Here is a 21,819-nt window from a genome sequence, read left to right as displayed (position 1 = left end):
ATAGGCAGGGTCACATTGGATGACCCCAGATCCTCCCTGACCACACACTGGGGTGACAGACAGGGTCACATTGGATGACCCCAGATCCTCCCTGACCATACACTGGGGTGACAGACAGGGTCAGGCAGTGAGTGGCATGCAGGATTAGCCTTCCTGACCACAGACTAGGGTGACAGATGGGATCGCTCTGTATGACCCTGGATTCTCCCTGAATATAGACTGTGGTGCCCTGAATCTCGCCTGACCTGGCTCTGGGATGACCCCGAATCCTCCCTGACCATAGACTGGGGGTGACCCTGGATCCCGCCCTGACCACACATTGGGGGTGACCTCTGATCCCTCCCTGACCACACTCTGGGGGGGACCCTCGGATCCATTCCTGACATACTCTCGGGTGACCCCGGATCCTCCCTGTCAATACACAGGGGGTGACCCTAGATCATTCCCCTGACCACACTCGGGTGACCCCGGATCCTCCCTGCCCATAACCCGGGGTGACAGGCAGGATGACTGTGGTGACCCCGGATCATTGTTTGTGGTATTAGCTGCAGTCAGTAGCCGTGCTGATACCTGGTCTTCCTCTCTCCTGGCAGCTCGTGTGCCCGGCCCCGTCCTGTGATTGGTGACCAGCAGGTGGCAAACCCTTTCCTGGGCCGTCCTCATGAATAATGATGGTGGTAGCACCCCTCCTCCCCTTTGTGTCTTCGCCCTCCTCCTCCCCCTCCTCCTTTCACTAGCCGTGCAGTCTGCAGTGTCCCCCGATCGATGTCACACTGGGCCCGGATGAACAGACATGGCCCTGTCCCTGAGTAATGATGATGAGGAATACGATTCGGAGCAGGATCAGGTCGGTGTCCGGGGAGGGGGGCGCTACAACTTCCCGATCGTTCGGTAGTAAGAGGTGCAGGAAACGGGCTTGTAGTGGAGGTGGGGGAGGGACCGAGCGATCACCGATCTCCTCCATCGGGCTGCTAATCCCTACATAGAATAGGGTACATGTGTGATAATTCCGATGTGCTCCTATCCTGTGTGTATGGAGGGAGGGAAGCATTGTATGAGCCCCAGGTAAGCGATCACTGTCACATCCGATCTATGGCTGCTGTCATGGAGCTCATACCTTTACATAAAGCTAGGTGACATCAGAACATCCCCCATCTCTTCCCTCCCTCACAGGACAATTCCAGTGCAATAAACACTAATACTGTGCATAGTAACCAATCGGCTTCTACCTTCAGCTTCTTCAGTTCAGATTTAAAAATGAAAGCTAGAAGCCGATTGGCTGCCATTGCTTTCCATTGACTTGTACTGGGAAGTTCAGAGCCTCACATGGACATTTTACATGTGTAAAGGGGAAAGGACATGGGTTATTGCCCATGGCTACCCAATCATCTTCCCCCCTCGCCCCACGGATTTATTCATCACAAGGACCAAGCACTCATAAACTTTAAACTGCTGTAAACCCCAAGTGGTTTGGTTTTAGCTTTTGCCACCCACCTAACACACATGAGGGTGATCTTTTGTGTCCACATGCTGTACATATACGTCCATGGATGGCCAAGATTTCTGAGCTGAGAGCGCACTCCTGTAGATCGCTCTGTGTCTCGTTCAGGACAAGTTCATTGTAATGTGACCACTGTGACAGCCAATCACCATGGTGACAAGATCAGGACATCCACCCCACTACCTGGGCCTACAGACACACTTAAAGGGATGCAAGATGGGAAGGGGTTAAAGCACTGTGGATCATAAAACATGGGCATTTAAAAAAAAAATAACCTCTTTTCACCATTTGGTGCATCTGCTTTCCTACAGCCGCTTCCAGTTTACATGCATGAACACATTATTTGTTTTCTGAGTGGTTTCCTGATGATGACAGCGGTGGGACATGGCTGTGTAATGGGCATTGCTACAACCATTTGTAGTCTACAAATCGACAGAGCATGTGACAGGGTGACAACACAAGAGTACAATTGGAAGACATTGAACAGAGCTTTGTTTCTGTATAATAGGATGGACCTTCATGGCAGGATCACCACTTATCCTAATGAAAGATGCTAAAATAATGAAAATTACTTTTGAATTTCTTTAATCTGTTAAGATTTTTTTTTTTTTTACATATACGTTTAGTGTTTTAAAAGCATCATCCGTCAAATGGACACATTGGGGGAGTTAACAAAGCGTGGTGTAGGCATAACACCTCTGTCACTCCTTCCAGTCTGAGAAAACTCATCCGATTCTGCTCTTAATGAAAAGAGGACAAGCCCTTTTATTGATTAGGAGCAATCGGAGGAAGCAGGCAGTCCACATCCCACACATTAGATCTAATCTGGCAGGGATCTGTGGCAGTTTTTTATATGGAGAACCCACAGCAGTTGCGATTTCACTCTATAAAAGGGGTTTCTGCTTTATTAATGTGGTGCACACCACTCCTGCCTGTATTCTGGGCCATTAGAATGGTACTGGAAGCTTTGTAAATTCCTCCCCCATTGATATTAAATGTAAAGTGTAAAAAGGATACAGATGTTCTCACTGATTGTTACAGCACACCAGGCCAGGGCTTAGGGGGTGCTGGGGAGGACTGTGATCCCCATCCCAGATCTCTGAGAATGCATCTACTAATTCATAAGACTTGATTGGGACAATTGATGTAAGGGGGGCTCTGGTGGGGACTTTTTAATATTAAGGGGGCACTTCAATGGGACAATTTGCTGTTAGAGGGGCATCTGATGAAAGGAGGGACTCTGATGGGGACATTTGATTTAAGGGGGAACTCTGCCCCACTCAAAATGCCTTCTTACATTAACTGTCCCCATCAATTGATGTAAGGGTCACTCTGAGGGGGGCATCTGATCGAAGCGGAAACTGTAATAGGGACAGTTGATGTAAGGATGTACTCTGAGGGGGACATCTGATGTAAAGGCACACTCTGATGGGGGACATCTGATGTAAGGGGGGTAGTCTGATGGGGGGACATCTGATGTAAGGGGGCACTCTGATGTGGGGGACATCTGATGTGAGGAGGAACAGCTGATGTAAGGGGGCACTCTGATGGACATCTGATGTAAGGGGGCACTCTGATGGAGGACATCTGATGTAAGGGGCACTCTGATGTGGGGCATCTGATGTAAGGGGCACTCTGATGTGGGGCATCTGATGTAAGGGGGCACTCTGATGTAAAGGGGCACTCTGATGGGGGACATCTGATGTAAGGGGGCACTCTGATGGGGGACATCTGATGTTAAGGGGTCACTCTGATGGGGGACAATGGATGTAAAGGGGCACTCTGATGGGGGACATCTGATGTAAGGAGGCACTCTGATGGGGGACATCTGATGTAAGGGGGCACTCTGATGGGGGACATCTGATGTTAAGGGGGCAATCTGATGCTGGACATCTGATGTCAGGGAATCTGATGGGGACATCTGATTTTAAAAGGGAACCCTGATGGGGGGACAGTTGATGTAAGGAGGGGGTCTCTGCTAAGACTCCTGATATAAGAGAGCACAGGTTCTGTTTAATCATCCTAATCTAATGACAGCCTAATACATACTATTGTTCCCCATTCACTCCTGCACTGCCTTTGCACTCCCTGTCAGACGTTCCTTCCAGGTTCTGACTCGTGGTACAGAAGCATGCCTAATGAATGCGGAATACTGGTTCCCTGCATCTCTGTCACACTATTGACAGCATGCCCGATTAATTTTACTGCACCCCCAGATCATATAGAGCAAATCCGGGACTGCAGCAAAGAGGTGAGAGTTTCTGGAACTGAATGCTGTGTTGTCTCTTTGATCTGATTTGACCTTTTTTATATTCTTTTTTTTGCTCAAGATTTAGTAAATCCGCTTCAATATCTTGAGCTGGATCATAGTAATGAAAGATGAATTTTGTTCACCCATACAGTATGTGTGCTGTCACTGCATTTGATTGCTAAAACGTTTTAGCAATGGAATGATTACCATTCATTTTGTGCCAATTTCCCAATGAAGCCTTCTGCTGAATCTTCTTGATTTCCAGGTGTGTCCCTTGCTTAGTGTCATGCCTAGGATACGTACGTTTTACACATCTAAATACCTTCAGATCAGTTCCCTGGGTAACATTTGTGAAATCTTAGGACCGGATAGGAAGGAATAAGTAATCAACCAGAAACAAGTGATGTCATTCAGAAACATTTACTTTGTATTTATTTACAAAACAAAGGAATGCCAAACTCGATACTTTTTCTCTTCTGTCAAACTAAAGAAATCTATGCAGCCTAGCTGGTCAGACAAAACTCCATTATAATGCGTAAGATAACACATTTACTAACAGCTGTGTAGTTGAAGTATTCATCATCATATATGAAATGGGAAATATGAAGCTAGACATAAACTAGGTGTACTAGAATGAACGGCTAAAACCTTACATGATGTAAAACTCACGGGAGTTTCTTCTAAAAAATAAAAATGGCTGTACATGGCTGCCTGAATCAATATTTTTTGGCTGTTTAAAATGAATCCCCACATTTGTCCTGTTGAAGGTTTCATCACCCCTGGTTGTTGGCATTAGCATGGCTGCATAGACATGACTAAGGATTCTTCTGCGTATGCACACCCTATCTCTAATACTTTTCTTAGGCCTCATAGGCAGAGGAAACAGGCAGTTAATCTCTGTTTTTACCACCTACCAGCAAGTTAACCTGCCCAGTGGCTATGGATGGATACATGGCCGCCAGGGCTAGGACAAGGAGTGGGCGGGAGGGAAAGCTGCCCTGGGTGCAATGGCTTGCAGTAGGGATTGGGGGCACTTCCTTCTGTTACAAGGCTGACAGGACTAGTTAGGGATAGGCCGATATGTTTTTTTCAGGGCCGAAAACCGATATTTTGGTCACTAAATATAGATATGGGCCGATATTTTGTACATTTAAAGTTTCGAAAAATAAAGACAATTTTTGACACAAATCTGGAACTGAGCAATGTGGGGGTAGGTCTTTTAGCTGTAATGTGCGGTCTTCCTTTCCCTCCCTGCCTGCCAGGAATCCCGTGTGAACCTAGTTTAGTGTCTTTAAAATTCTAGAATCCACTTTATTAGTGTTTTTTATATAATGTCCAGTGTGTGTTTTTGTAATAGAATAGTGGGAAATGCCTTCATTACATCACTGCTCCGGGCTCTCCTCGCTAATCTCCCACTCTGCCGTTTTCTCCTCTCATAGCTGTCAGAGGAGGATCTCAGTCCCTCCCCTCTGCAGTGTACACAGAAGCGCCGGGTATTAGATTAGAATAGTGTGAAATACCTTCATTACATCTCCGCTCCCGGCTCAGCTAATCTCCCGCTCTGCTGTCCTTCTCTCCTCCCCCACTGACAGCTGGGGGTCATGGAAGGGCCGAGCGGCGATGTAATGAAGGTATTTCACACTATTAGATTACAAAAACAGACACTGGACATTATATAAAACACTAATTAATAAAGTGGATGCTAGGATTTTACATACAGTAATATTGGCCAGTTCCGGGGCCGATAACCGATATATCGGTAAAAGTGAATATCGCCCCCCCGATATTCGGTCGATCCCTACTAATGATAGTGGCAGTGATTTTCACTAGCGAGGGACTGCTGGGCATAGGATCTCCCAAGTTTGCACATCATGAATGGGCTGGGGGGCACATTTTGGCATCTTTGACCTAGGCGCTGGATGACCTTGTCCCAGCACAGATTTCTGCAGTCACTTCACAGTGTGACAAATTATTACAGCATGCTGCAGTTGGTAGGCAGTGCCACTTGCCAACCATATCCTATTCAAGTCAATGAAACCACACAGCAACCGCATCTAAGGTGTTTGATGTGCAGTCCATCAGGATTTCAATGTAAAATTCCCTTGGGGATCAAAAAAAACAGGCTTCAAAACAGACCCTCAAAAGACATTGTAGCTCCCTGTAGGCCACAGAGTGAAGATTTACAACGAATGAGGGCAAAGAATAGTAGGATTTGGTGGGGTAGAGATGGTATTTAAAGGAAAACTTTACAAAAAGTACACTATATTTGTCCTTCGAGGATTTTTATATAATGGGCCTATAAGATGACCTCCTCTCAAGAAAGAGGGTGGTATGAATTTAAAACTAAGGCTTATGGGAGCTACGTTGTGGATTATTTTAGATTTACTCATGACTTTGGCCTTTCTTCTCCAAAAACAATTTTGCTGCTTTTAGATTCAGAGTAAATAGGATAAGAGGAGAAGTCTTGAAAAATGACCAAGTGTCTGTAGAGCAGAGGTTTGATTTGCTGTCTGTCAATGTATGCAGGAGGTCCTGTGGGGTTCTCACTTACCTATTGGCCATCATCCTGGAGTCCGGCATAGTTGTAAGTGAATTGTGCAGAATGAGCTACCTTTAGCGTAGTTTCCCTAGTTATTACTAATGATGGCTTGTATTTTTCAGTGTAAGTGTAAAAGCATGCAAGAGAACTTTAGGAACCCCTTTTTTTTTTTTTCTTAAAGCTTTATCCTGCTATACAGGAAGCCGTAGAATTGCGTATCTTGTAAATTCTCACCTTCTAAAGTAACTGGAAATCTTTTTTTTTTCTTGTACAGAATCGAGCAGTAGGAAGACCAAAAGGGAAAATTGCAACCTCTCCTGCAGTCAAATTATCTACTAACAGGACCAGCGCTGGTGCCCGTCGGAGACGGACGCGGTGTCGCAAGTGTGAAGCATGTTTACGTACAGAGTGTGGAGAATGTCACTTCTGCAAAGACATGAAAAAGTTTGGTGGACCAGGGAGAATGAAACAGTCATGTATAATGCGGCAGTGCATAGCTGTAGGTATTGCCTGCTGTAACTGTATGCTAATTTTTGATCCTTGTTCTGAAGATAATAGATTTGATGTTCAGTTCAGATGTTTTTTTTTTTTTCTTCATATATTTCAGTCACTTTGTTTTAATTGCTCTTAAAGGAACCCTGTACTGTTGAAAGTATGGGGGTGTACCATTGTTTACTTCCTAAAAAAAAAAGAGGCTTCACTAGTATCTGGCATTGTAAAATATTGTCTGAATATCATTCTATTCTACAGGACTAGTCTATTGATTACCAGATCACATATCCATAGATGAATCTCGGGGCAGCCTTGCCCTTTTGTAGGTATTCGCCAAATGAAGGGCAGTTTGAAAATTATATATTGTGTATTTCTGTAACAAATGGGCCAGTCCTGTATGATAGCGTGACATTCACTGGCTGTTTTTTCAAATGACCGCTCAGAATATGAAGCTGCTAAATACCTAGTGCGTGCCTGCATTAAGCGGTTTAAAGTAGCAGTGCATGGAAGAAATTGTATGCATTTAGTTTTTTCGAAACCTTAACCTGTATTAAGCATATTAAGTACTCTGATTTTTATGATTATGATGATCTTGTTGTAGGTCAGTGTCCCAAAAAGTATTACAGCCAAGCAAATAGTATTTTCTGACGATGGTCAGCAAGAGAAGCCTTCATATTCCCTCTATTACAGGTTTCCTTAAAGATGCCCTCTGGTCAGCTTATAAAAAAATGTATTTCGGTGCCCCCTCTTATACGAATACCGGTTTTGTCTGTGGGGGTAAGCTACAAATAAATACTTGACTTATTTATTGCTTCCTCTCTGCCAGTGTTAAAAACTGATCACACAAAGCTGCTCCTGTTTTCTAGTTGTTTTCCAATTTCTTATTCAATATAATCGCATACAATGCAGGACCAGTGGTCCTACATTGGGGGGCCACATGTGAAAATTATGGATCAAATTCTTAGCAATTTCTCGCCAGCATGAGTCTTTTGGTCTTTGCCATATTCAAAGCTGAAATGAAATGAAGCTGAAAATGAAGCTGATGAAAAATTTAAAGGCAATTAATTTTCTTTAGCAATGGGTGAAATTTCTGCCAGTTCTCATTGTTTAAGCTTTATGGTCTGTGTACAGGAGGGTGTTTTATCCCTGTATGGATTCGGTAATGAGGGAGCAGAGTAGCAGATGCTGCAGGCTGTGCACACGGGCCCACACAAATCTGGACTTCAAACAAGCCATACCAAAGGTCTTAGGCTGCATTCACATGTCAGCGTATGGATCGTGGGCAGAATCGCCGTGATTCCGCCCGCGATCCGGAAATCATTGCAAATCACGGGACGCCTGTGCGTTGCCCGTGATTTGCAATAGCACCCCAAACGCTGAGCGATGTTTCTGCGATTTCCGCCTGCCGAATCGCGGTAACATCGCGCAAAAAAAAAAATCACGGGACGCATTACGCCCAAAAAAGTACAAGAGCTTCCTTGGAGCGTAATGCGTCCCGCGATTTTTTTTTTGCGTGATGTTACCGCAATTAGGCAGGCGGAAATCGCAGCAACATCGCTCAGCGTTTGGGGTGCTATTGCAAAACAGGGGCAACGCACAGGCGTCCCGCGATTTGCAATGATTTCCGGATCGCGGGCGGAATCGCGGCGATTCTGCCCGCGATCCATACGCTGACATGTGAATGCAGCCTTAAGGTTTGAAGCATCTTGCTAGCAGCTCTGTTTTAGTTATTGGTCCAAACCACTATGGAAAAAATCTTAAGTGCATAGACATTTAACATGTCTACATTATAAAATGAATCATATGATTGTATAGATGTCATTGTGATTTTTGCTTTTTTTTTGTCCTTTTAGCCTGTTTTGCCTCATACAGCTGTCTGTTTAGTATGTGGAGAAGCAGGAAAGGAGGACTGTGTGGAAGGCCAGGAAGCAAAATTTAATGTCATGTTGATGGAATGCTCCATCTGCAATGAAATAATCCATCCTGGATGCCTTAAGGTAGGCAACATAAGTAGGCTTTGCACATTTATTAAGAATATTAGACTCAGTGTCTAGGGGCTTGGCAGTTATGCTTTATATGCTGGGGTTGAAAGATTAATTATCCTTTTGTTTTAGTGGGTTTGTATTCTCTAAGTGTACGGAGTTGGCATGCTGATGTAGTATGCACAATTTAGATGGAATCCAGTTAATTAACAAAAATGAATGCTATATAAATGTATAGTAAAATACAGCTTGCGTAATTACCTGATTACCACTGGTCTGCTTCCAAAAAAAAAATCTTCCTATTAAATTCGAAGCTACAATACAGTAGTTACAGTTTAAAGCAGCTATATTTCTGTAGGTTTGTTAAATCCTACCATCTGTATTGCGGTTATGCGTCTTTCCAGAGTTCTGGCAAGTAAATTGTCAATTTGTTAAAAAATATTACTGTATGCAGCAGATCACTGAGAATCTATCTATCTAATGCCCCGTACACACGCATCGATTATTGGCCCGGGAATTTTCGGCCAACGTCCGATCGGCCGTTTTTCGGCTTGTTAGTATGATGCTTCCGACAACCGACTCCGACTTTTCGGCCGCAAAAAATCTGGTGTGCAGGCTATAAAATTTTTGTTGGCCAACAACACAATTTTCCATCAGTCAGTACAGATTTCGGCAGACAAAAATCTGATGAGCAAGACTGGGCATGCTCAGAGAAGAAAAAACACACGGAAAGTAAACCAACACATGACATCACTTATGAAGTAGATTTTTGTTGGCCGAGAAAATTCGTGTGCAGTCTAGACACATTCCAACCAACAAAACACCACTCTGGACAAAAGTCGGACGATCAGTCGGCCGATAATCGTTGCGTGTGTATGAGGCATTAGGTTAGAGTCATGTCAGTACCTCCAGTACGTGGTTTGATTCATTGGGGTTGCTTTACTAAACCTGGAGAGTGCAAAATGTGGTGCAGTTGTGTATTGTAGCCAATCCGTTTCTAATTTCAGCTTGTTTAATTAAGCTTTGGCACTAAAACCTGGAAGCTGATTGGTTTCTATGCAGAGCTGAACCAGATTTTGCACTCTCCAGTTTTAGTAGATCACCCCATTGTATCCTTTTAGAGATATAATAACACATCCATGGTTCCAGAATCTGTCAATGTCATTGTTCATCCCTTTGCACACAATGGAGTAGATGCTGGCTGATTCATGAATGTCTTAGGTGGGCCATACCTGTTCAATTTTCTTGTACAATTTTCTGTTAGATTTACCAAAAACCATATAATATGAGGTCAAAATTAAACAACACTTTCACTTGTATCCAATTAGGCAGGCCTTTGTACTACATAGTTGAAGGTAAATTTAAAGAAAATTGTACAGAAAATTGTAAGAGAATTTTATAATGTATGGCCAGCCTTACTGATGTATGTAGTGAAATGATTGACAGTCATCTCGTGTGTGTGTTCTTGTCCCAATATCAGTAGTGGATGGGTTATAGGCAGAAATTAAGGATTAATTGGTAAATCTCTTGGCCCACATTATCCTGTCACTTATTAAAATCTGTTGCAAGAAAATGCGCCCTTATGGCCACTGTCACTGCTATTGTGCAAGGACCCTCATTTATAATAATCTCAGAGTAGTACAAAACTCTTAGTTGATCAACCTTTCTTTCTGGCAGCACAATTGCTGTTTATTTGGCTCCGTTCCATTATTTAATAGTCTTTGCAGAATTTTTCAATAGCTTTTCTGTAGCTATAATTAGTTTTTATGCAAGTGCCAACATCTGCTGTGCTGCTTCTAGTTATCTGATACAAAGAGCTAAATAATGCAGTAATCATGACTTCTGCCATATGAAAGGACCTTCGTGATGCAGAAGATGATAATGCTGAGCTTGAGGTTTGTTTTCAGCTGTTTTAGCAAGATATTGGGGATTTGTTTTTCTTATGCTCTTTGTCCTACTAGGAGGAGAAAAAATGCAGTAAGTAAAATTCATGTATAAAATGGTAGGATAGAAGTATTGACTCCAAATCCTTTTTCTTTGGATACGGTCTTTAACCACTTCAAGAACGGAAGATTTTGCTGCTTAATGACCAGGCCCTATTTTGCGATTCAGCACTGCGTTACTTTAACGGACAATTGCACGGTCGTGCAACGCTGTACCCAAATAAAATTGACATCCTTTTTTTCCCACAAATAGAGCTTTTTTTGTGGTATTTGATCACCTGTGCGATTTTTTTTTTTTTTTTTTTTTTTTTTTTTTTTTTTTATTATTTTTTGCGCTATAAACAAAGAGCAACAATTTTGAAAAAAATAAAACAATATTTTTCACATAGTTTTATATGACATTCTCAAAAGAAATGTAAAAATCTAAATTTTTTAACATTTTAGGCCAATTTGTTTTCTGCTACATATTTCTGGTTAAAAAAAATCTCAATAAGCGTATTTTGATTAGTTTGCACAAAAGTTATTGCGTTTACTAACTACAGGAAAGATTTGTCATTTTTATTGTTTTTTATTTTTTTACTAGTAATGGCAGCGATCTGCACATCATTTTTTTTTTTTGCGGGACTGCAACATTGAGGCGGACAGATCGGACCCCTAACTGACATTTTTGACACTTTTGGGGGTACCAGTGACACTACTACAGTAATCGGTGCTAAAAATATGCACTGTTACTGTAATAATGACACTGGCAGGGAAGGGTTTAATACTATTGGTGATCAAGGGGTTACATGTAAGCCTAGGGGAGTGATTCTAACTGTGGGAGGGGGGTTGAGCTTGTGAGATGACCATAGAAACATTCGATCCTATATAGCAGGATCGCATGGGCTCTGTGATCATCCGAGGGAGAAGGACGGACGCTGTGTTTACATCAGCCGTCCGTCTTTCTCTGTCAGCAGGGAGAGATCGCCGGTGTCAGGTGGCAGACGGAGCCACCTGACACACGCACTGACGAGCCCCCTAGCTCCTCCCAGGTGATCGCTGTACATGTATAGGGTTTTGCCTTGAAGAGTCAGCCTGCTGCAGTACATCTGCGGTGGCTGGTCGTAAAGTGGTTAATGCAGTCATATATGCTTATCATTGTCATACGTTCATCGGATCATTATAAGTGCTTGTGTCGTGGGAGTTTCTTTGCGTCAGACTGCTTCCCCCCCCCCCCCCCCCAAGTCAGAGGGAAACCAAAAGCAGCATGAAATAGGTTGGTGCAGCTTAGGAAGTCAGGAAGAGGTCAGATGCAACAGTCAGTGACCTCTGAATATTTTCAGAGGCATCTCAAATGAATCTTTATTGAACATAGATGGATTGGGCGAATGTTTTATACCCATTGATTAGAATACACTTTTCAGGGAACGATGGATAGTTTTTTACCACAAGAAATACATGTCCACTGCATTGTCTGGCTGATCCTTCTACTTTCTATAGGCATAGTTAAACTGAATTTTTGTATTTTTGAATATACGAGGCGGTCTGTGTTGCCTAAGGGCAGTCAGATCATACCTGAACTTGACTGCTCCTGTAGGTCTATGGCACCTTTTATTGCAGAATTGTGTTAACTTGGATTTGCATCTAGCCATAAAATGTAAGCAGGTTCAGCATGGTTGGATAGTAACTGAGCAGTGTTTACTACAATACAGCAGAAAATACAGAAGACAATGTCTCGGGTATACTGAAAATGTGCGGCCCATTCTTTGTTTTCCATTGTGAGTGATCAGTTAAGCCTGTGTGCACAGGTCATAGCCTATCTACATGGCAGCTATTAAATTAAAGACACAAAAAGGTTAGATCCTTTCCCAACTCTGGTTGTTGGTGGTTGCTTTTTGTTTTATTTTTTTACAGCATTTTCTTTTCGGTTGTCCAGTGTCTTGATCATTATGTCAAAGCTTTAGCATTATAAAGTGTATGTCAGGGCACACAAATGCTACACATGCATATTTCCTAATGTTTTATCCCTTTATAGACCCCTGCAATCTGTTTGTCTGCCAGAAATATATTAATTTACTGTACTGTTGTATGCAGAGTTTTCCTGGACTGATTGGTGCCAGCCCTGTCCAGTTGTCTTTTGATTAACTACTGAATTGCACCCTTTCTTCTCATCTCCACAACAATAAGTGCTTATTGAGCTTTAGTCCCAAAATAGGAACTTGAGGGGGTAAATATGCTCCTTGGGATAACCTAGGAAATGCGGGCAGGGTATAGGACCGCTCTGAATTTCTAACAAAATCAACTAGTATTTTTTTTTTTTTTATACTTGTCAAAATGATATAACAAAGCACTTTCAATGTTCTATTTAACAGACCAAAGGGAGCAAATAAGGAAAGGTGATTGTCAAATCACAGTACAAGAGCACTCAAAACAAAACGATGAGAGAATGACAGAACACATTCTTTTCCATACACAAATCAATACCCTTTAGATCCATTAATATACCTGTAGATCACTGTACATAATTAAATGACAGGGGTCAAGAGACAAAATGCAGAGAGGTTTATGGATGCACATGAATATGATTTCCCTCACAGGACATAAATGGAACAAAGCTGAAGTTTAAGTGTGGATATTTTTGAATATTTACATGTAAATATGCATGTACCATACCTGGATGATCCCCTGGAAGCTGGAAATCACTGTAGTAGGCACCACTACTACAATGAACACTGTTTGCACTCAGACTCGGACCCAGAAGCTAAAGCCTGGTACACACTAGTAGTTTTTTTTTTCTTTCAATCCAGCAGGGCTGAAAGAAAAAAAACACGGCCAGCTCAGGAGGAGCTATTGTGTTCTGACAGGGGGTTGCCCCTGCGCCCCCCCTTGCCAGAACACTCTGCTCTCCAAGCCAATGGCTGAGAACATTGATCGAGAGCCGATTGGCAAACCTTTTTCGGTCATGTCCCTTCGAACTCCCTGCTTCTGTTTAACCAGCTACAGTACACCCAGTTTTTATTGAACCGGCCGATGCCTGACATTAAGCCCCTGTGTACTTGGCTTAAGTGTTGTCTGATCGGACAAGGTAGAGAGGCAGGGTGGCAACATCACTATGAGAAAATGCTAAGTATTCTCTGAATTACGCCCCTGCCGCACAAGTGACCGGTGTTCATTAAAGCTGGATACACACTATACAAATTTTGTTAGATTTCCTTTAGATTTACCTTCAACTGTGTAGTGCTAGGGTCTGCCTGATTGCATACAAATTTCAAGGGTTTAGATTTGACCTCATATTATGTTTTTGGTAAATCTAAAGGAAAAAATCTAAAGAAAATTGTATAGTGTGTATCCAGCTTTAGAACCAGAGTAGCCACTCAGCAAAGGTTCCAGAAGCTAGCAGCAGTCACTTTAGTGGTGCCTACTGTAGTGATTACAATCTTCTCCATTGATCTTCCAGATATGATACATGCTGGACCAATGTAACTGCAAAAATATGCATACTTAAAGTTCAGGTCAAAGGTTTACATACATGCGTATTGCCAATAAACCCTTAAGTCTTTGCATGGTTCATTGATAATCACCTACTTTGACAAGCTTACTGAACTATATATAAAGCTTCTGTTGGGACTTGTGGTAGTTTCAGGAAAGGAAAATATTGTTTTTGGGCGTCATTGACGAAGACCTAACTAATACCTATTTCTACAGATAAAGGAATCTGATGGTGTGGTAAATGATGAACTTCCAAACTGCTGGGAATGTCCTAAATGCAACCATGCTGGGAAAACTGGGAAAGTGAGTATATGGTTACTGCATAAGATGCCATGTCATAAGCTAGACTGGTATCTGGGAAAATTACATAGGAGTTAACCTATGTGCTGTAAGGAAGATAACTGTGGTTTTGCTGTTGTATTTAGGTTCCAGCAAAATATCTGCTCATGGTACCTGTAGACGTACATTAGACCTTTTTGCAAGTTCCATTTGTAGTCCTCAGTAGTACCTTCAAAATAGTGGCTATCTGGATATTTTGTGGGTAATCAACTCAATACTGGTGTCCACTCATTTATATTCCAAAAATAAGGGCAAGCCAGTCAGCACTGGAAACCTTGAAATTGCCTTTTTTTTTTTAGTAAAAAATGTAAGTGTCTATATAAATTGAAATATTGCACACATTTTAGGCTCTATATCTGTTCTGCTCATTTACCATGAATGCCCAAAATGCAAGCAGTCTGCCCTCGGGTATTTGTGCCTGAGCAATTACTGCCATAAGTGTTGGTACCCCTTGATGTACCCTCCAGATGCAACAGCTGTCAATCTCTGAGTTTTACAGGCCTCCAGTAGTGGAGATGCACCTACCTAGGCGTTTTTTCTACTTCCTTTATTTCAAAAATTATATACAGTAAAATACAATTTTTTCAAAAGGAACATCCACAGAAAGCAAATTAGTACAATGACAGTGGTGACAAACAAGGTAAGTAATTTCAATGACTGTACAAATAAGCTGGAACTTCAGTACAAGTAGTGCAACAATTAACTTTTTAGAATTTCAATGAAAAACTTTATCTTTTATTTCAAGAACAAAAAATGAATAAACCTCACCAGAGTGTAATGTGATATCATTGCCTGAGATTCAAAGTAAACCTCCATGTCACCATCCTGGGCCTGGAACTACACGTCCAGTATGTCAAAAGGGTCTGTAATGCTTAAAGTGGTTGTAAAGGCAGAAGTTTTTTTTTTTTATCTTAATGCATCCTATGCATTAAGATAAAAAACCTTCTGTGTTCAGATGCCCCCCTTAGGCGCCATGCACACTGTACGTTCTCTAAACGTCAGTAGAAAGCTGTAGCTGTAGGAGTTTTTCAGCTTTTTCGCAGTAGCATTTTCAGCTGTTTTTAGCTATTTTTTCAGCTGTAGCGTTTTTTTTTTTTTTTTTTTTAGCTTTTTTATAACAAAACTATACTCTCACAAAAGCTTATGGCTCAAAATTGTTGATAAACGCTGAATAGCTGCGTTTTTCGGCTTTTATCAAAGTTAGAGCGTTTTTACAGCTGAAAACGCCTCCTAAAATCCCACTAGTTCTGTCTTTTTTTCCAGCTGGAAAACGCCCCTGCCAAAAACTGCTGATAACAGCCTATGTGTGCATATAGAATAACATGCTGGGGAGTTTACTGACTGCAGAAAAAACATCTGAGGCCAAAAACAGCAGCTGTAAAAACGACCAGTGTGCAGGAGGCCGAATACCTACCTGAGCCTTATCTCCATGCAGCGATGTTGCACGAGAGCCTCCTGATTAGCTGAGACAGAGCAGCGGGCACCATTGGCAACGTCTGTCAAAGTCAGTGAGCCAATGAGGAGAGAGAGGGGGCGGGGCCAAGTTGCAGCTCTGTATCTGATGGACACACAGATCAGTGCCTCAGCTCAGGTGCCCCCATAGCAAGCTGCCTGCTTTGGGGGCACTCGGCAGGAGGGAGGGGCCAGGAGCGCCGGCGAGGGACTTGAGAAGATGAGGATCAGGGCTGCTCTGTGCAAAACCACTGCACAGCGCAGGTAATTATAACACGTTTGTTATTTTTAAACAAAAAAAAAAAAGACTTTAATATCACTTTAACCACTGCCCCCCATGTTTTCTAAAATGTTGCAGAGCAACTTCTAGCTTCCTTTGTTAATCACAAGGGCAGCGTTTTTAGTTTTTGTAATTCTTAAAATAAATGCACTTAACCATAAGCATAAGATATAAAGTGTTTTATGTTTTTTCACCTTTTTGGTCTACAAGCAAAAAAGAGGTCCAGGATTTAAGTATGCTTCCAACCTGCCTGGGTCTTTGCTTAAGGAGCAGAAGATGAATCGGGATAATAAAGAGCTAACGGAACTTGTAAAGAAGAAAGAAAGAGAGGAAACCCCCAGGCAGAACTTGGAAGAACAGCCCAAAAAGAAAGTCCTGGAGGGAATTGTAAAACGAAAACCTGAGGATGGCCCCTTTAAGAGGAAACGGCCACTGGAAAAAACTTCTGACCCTGCAGTCAGGAAGAGGGTGAGCTAGAAACAGCATGAAATTGCAAGCTGACTGATGAGGATTGCTTATCTCTTTTAAATGGTTGTTGAAAGTAAAAAGCTGCTTCATTCTGTGATGTCTGTGGTCATGCATTTCACTAGACCATTGCTGGTTAGTTTCAGCCTCTTGTATGAAAGTGACAGCCCCAGACTTGCATACATGGATGCTATGTGCCAAGCACTCCATTCATGTTAATGTACAGTTCTATGGCAGCTCCTGGCCTCTATAGCGTGGCTGGACTCAAGTAAAAATTAATGTTTGGTGTCAATTTTAATAATGTGAAGCCTTGTCCCCCTTCCTACTAAACCTTGTCTACTTTACTGGCTAAAGTACACAAAAATATACCTTTACTACAGAAATTAGGACTTATGCTGGGCATACACTAGCCGAAAAATAGTTTAAACTCATTTTTGAAAAAACAAACACTCGGCCGCGAGAGCAGACGATCGTGCCATCATGTAATGACCGAATTTTGAACAATAAATCATTCAATGGACATAAATTAATCAGTTTTTTGTTCATTTTGTCACACATGCCTAGTGCAAACCATTCGGGTGAGAAACACATTAACCTTTCAATTTATCGTTCGGCAGAATTTTCAAAACTGTTTCTTTTGATTTTTCAGCTCTGAAAATTTAAAACTGATTTTCCATTTGTGCCTATTAACTGGACAAAAAACGAACGGACCAAGTGACAGATTTTCGTATGATTTTTCAGCTAGTGTATGGCCAGCATATAAGTATTATATGAGCTGCTTTTGTTGTTCTTAGTAGTGAGTAATTTTGATTCATACATGACCCAAGTAGTGTAAGTTTATTGCTATGAATTATATAGTTACTGTATTTGTTATTTAGTTTACCTCTTTAAGACTGTAGGAATTCTTGACCTAAAGTATATATAAACCCTCTCCTTGTAAAACAAACTATTCAGTTTATACACAAATGTTTTGCCATTCATTTATATTTTAGATATAAAAAAGGGAAAATGGCTATTTTTATATATTTTTTTATTATTATATATATATTTTTTTTCTATAAGTGATCACCTTCCCTCTGTCCTCAGCTACATAAGGAGCTCTGGGGGGGAGAAGCTTCAACGCACTGAACCTTCCAGTGAAGGGCTGTGCAGAGGGGGGAGTGTGAGCAGAAGTCTGACCATCTGAGAAGACCAGGCTGAATTCCCAACATAGCTTGAGAACTGACCACGCTGTGTTATATTGCTTAGTGTAGTCAGTTGGTAATAAGAAAGACGAGGGACTGGCAGGACCACCAGGAATGTCACACATAGGAAGCAATACAAATGGAACAGGATACTTTTTCATGCAAGTGCATCCTACATTAGGCACTGATCAGGAATACGAAATGTTGGGTTTACATATGCATTAAGACTGATCATGGCTGTTAGTAACAACATGGTAACAGAATTGGTGATGCAAGCAATGGGATGAAGGTGTTAATTAGGTCTATTTAAAGAGGAGTTGCACCCAAAAGTGGAGCTTCCGCTGATCTGCTTCCTCCCTGTCCCTCCGGTGACACATTTGGCACCTTTTAGGGGGGAGGGGGAACATGTACTTGTGTTTGACAGGTACCCTTCCCAAATTCCGGTAGACAGCGCCGCAGCACTGTCCGGAAGTTTGGCCCCCTCCTCCTTCCCCTGCCTCTGGGCCAATTAGAAATTGCAGAGTGCATGCGCAGTAGGGAACTGGCTGTGAAGCCGAAAGGCTTCACTGCTGGTTTCCCTTATGACAGGCGGCAGCACCCGACAGCCAATCCAAAAATCGTCTGGGGTGCAGGCTCCCTGGACAGGTAAAAGTCTATAAATTAAGTTAGCAGCTACAGTATTTGTAGCTGCTGACTTTAAAAAAATGTTTTCCCAGGCGGAACTCCTTACTAGGGGTTGTGGGTGCAATGTGTAATTTTCACATGCAGATTGTTACAACATATTTATGAATGAAGCATGTACACATTGTTTGCAGGCTTCATTTATACTGGAGCTACAGTTAATGTTCATGAGACACAGACTGACACCTACTGCTGTCAGCAGATACTCCAAGAGGCGCTGGGGACTTAGACTTGCAGGTGGGGTCCGATGAAGGAAAACTTCAAACAAGTTCAATAGCTCTAGGGAGGAAGCTCCCTCACAGCAAGGCTTGCCTCAATCAATACCCAACAGTAGCTCAAACCATATAAATACAAGGAGTACCACACCAAAATCAGATAAGAGTCCAAGATATTTTTAACTGTTGTTTCTAGGACAACATCACTTCCTCTTCATTAGCGTTCAACACAGGATAAAACTTAGATGAACTCAGAGAAAACAGTTGGTTAAAGGAACTGCATTTTTAATATTTTTTTTTTTTAATTACCTGTAAGGGAGCGATCACCTTGCTGTAAAAAAAACGTATTAGTGTTTTAATACATGTTTAAAACCCTGCTTTTTACTCATATAGGTTGTAATGCTGTCTATATACATGGAGATAGTCATATTTTCTCAATATACAGTGGATAGAAAAAGTCTACACGCCCCTGTTAAAATGTCAGGTTTCTGTGATGTCAAAAAATGTGACAAAGATAAATAATTTCAGAACTTTTTCCACCTTTACTGTGACCTATAAACTGTACAACCAATTGAAAAACCAACTGAAATCTTTTTGCGGGGGGGGGGGGTAAAAATAAAAAACTAAAATGATGTAATTGCATAAGTGTGCACACCCTCTTTTAAAGAAGGTTGTAAGACAAAGGCATCGCATACTAGCTCATTATGAAATGCTTACCTTAGAACGAAGCCCCCACAGTGCGGCCCGCTCAGCAGAGACACAGCCGACATGTTCGGCCGCCCTGCTTCCTGCTTCTTGTCTTCCGGGCCATCTGATTGGCTGAAGGCGCGATGACACCACCCCCCAAACTCATGTTAAATAGGAGTTAGTACACACCGGCCATCATTTAAAGTGCCTCTGATTAATGCCAAATAAAGTTCAGCTGTTCTATGAGGTCTTTCCTGACGTTTTCTTAGTCGCATCCGAACACAAAGCCATGGTCTGCAGAGAGCTTCCAAAGCATCAGAGGGATCTCCTTATTAAAATGTATCAATCAGGAGAAGGGTACAAAAGAATTTCCAAGGCATTGAATATACCATGGAACACAGTGAAGAGAGCCATCAAGTGGAGAAAACATGACACAACAGTGACATTAGCAAGAACTTTATGTCCCTCCAAAAGTGATGAAAAACTGGTCAGGGAGGCTGCCAAGAGGCCTACAGCAAAAGGAGCTGCAGGAATATCTGGCAAATACTGGCTGTGTGGTACATGTGACACCATCTCCCATATTCTTCCAGTGTTTGTGCTATGGGGTAGAGTGGCAAGACGGAAGCCTTGTCTTATGAAGAAAAACATCCAAGTCCGGCTAAATTTTGCAAAAACACATATGAAGTCTCCCATAAGAATGTGGGAAAATGTGTTCTGGTCTGATGAAACCAAGGTTAAACTTTTTGGCCATAATTCCCAATGATATGTTTGGCGCAAAAACAAATCTGCACATCGCCATAAGAACACCATACCTACGTTGAAGCATGGTGGTGGCAGCATCATGCTTTGGGCTGTTTTTCTTCAGCTGGAACAGGGGCCTTAGTCAAGGTAGAGGGAATTATGAACAGCCCCAAATACCTGTCCATACTGGCTCAAAACCTTCAGGCTCCTGCTGGAAAGCTGAACGTGAAAAGGAACTTCATCTTTCAGCATGACAACGACCCAAAGCATACATCCAAATAAACAAAGAAATGGCTTCACCAGAAGAAGATGAATGTTTTGGAATGGCCTAGTCAGAACCCAGACCTAAATCCCATTGAAAATCTGTGGAGTGATCTGAAGAGGGCTGTGCACAGGAGATGCCCTTCGCATTCTGACATATTTGGAGTGTTTTTGCAAAAAAGAGTGGGCAAATTTTGCCAAGTCAAGATGTGCCATGCTGATACTCATACCCAAAAAGACGGAGTGCTGTAATAAAATCAAAAGATGCTTCAACGAAGTATTAGTTTAAGGGTGTGCCCACTTATGCAACTACATTTATTTTATTTTTACTTCCCTCCACCTAAAAGATTTCAGTTTGTTGTTCAACTGAATTGTACAGTTTATAGGTCACATTAAAGGTGTAAAATTTTCTGAAATGATTTATTTTTGTCTCATTTTTTTTTTTACATTACAGAAACCTGACGAGACAAAGATAAATAATTTCAGAACTTTTTCCACCTTTTTTTAATGTGACCTATAAACTCTACAACTTCAATTGAAAAACAAACTGAAATCTATTAGGGGGGGGGAGTTATAAATAATGTGATTGCATAAGTGTGCACACCCTCTTATAACTGGGAATGTAGCTGTGTTCAAATTAAGCAATCACATTCAAACTCAGAGTTAAATAGGAGACAGTACACACCTGCCATTAAAATACCTCTGATTGACCCCAAATAAAGTTCAGCTGTTCTACTAGGTCTTTCCTGCCATTTTCTTAGTCGCATCTTACAGCAAAAGCCATGGTCTGCAGAGAGCTTCCAAAGCATCAGATGGATTTCATTGGCTTTCATTGTTAAAGGGTATCAGTCAGGAGAAGGGTACAAAAGAATTTCCAAAGCATTAGATATACCATGGAATACAGTGAAGACAGTCCTCAAGTGGAGAAAATATGGCACATCTAATGCCTTGGAAAATCTTTTGTACCCTTCTCCTGACTGATACATTTTAACAGTGAGATCCCTCTGATGCTTTAGAAGCTCTTTAGAAGTTCTGAAATGATTTATCTTTGTCTCATGTTTTTTTTTTTTTTTACATGACAGAAACCTGACATTTTAACAGGGGTGTGTAGACTTTTTATATCCACTGTATACAGGTATATAGAGAGACTCTGCTTCCTGCTTTGTAATGGTTGTGTTATATTGCTGCTATTTAAAAGGCAAGCCTATAAGTTAAATTACTAATTTAAAAAAAAACACTGCCTGTTTGGCTGAGATTCTGTCTACAGTTTAGTTGCAATTCTGAGAGAAAATGGGATGCATTCAAAGCTCTTGGTAATCTAAAATCATCTTTTTTTTC

The 21,819-nt window shown here is 41.8% G+C and overlaps 1 protein-coding gene across 4 annotated transcripts in view; it reads left to right on the top strand.

Moving 5' to 3' along the window:
* The window catches only part of KDM2B (lysine demethylase 2B), a 246,416-nt gene that overhangs the window by 185,734 nt on the left and 38,863 nt on the right, over positions 1-21,819 (top strand). For 3 of the 4 annotated variants that reach the window (XM_082244128.1, XM_082244130.1, XM_082244131.1), the window contains 4 exons: positions 6,566-6,790; positions 8,637-8,780; positions 14,393-14,481; positions 16,451-16,715. In XM_082244128.1, the coding sequence (XP_082100254.1) occupies positions 6,566-6,790; positions 8,637-8,780; positions 14,393-14,481; positions 16,451-16,715 (723 nt within the window). The remainder of the gene's footprint in view (positions 1-6,565; positions 6,791-8,636; positions 8,781-14,392; positions 14,482-16,450; positions 16,716-21,819) is intronic. The other variant, XM_082244129.1, reaches the window with a different exon arrangement.

This window comes from Pelophylax lessonae, assembly GCF_965119305.1.
Source record: "Pelophylax lessonae genome assembly, chromosome: 1".
Lineage (NCBI taxonomy): Eukaryota > Metazoa > Chordata > Amphibia > Anura > Ranidae > Pelophylax > Pelophylax lessonae.
This window is presented reverse-complemented; position numbering and strand designations above follow the sequence as displayed.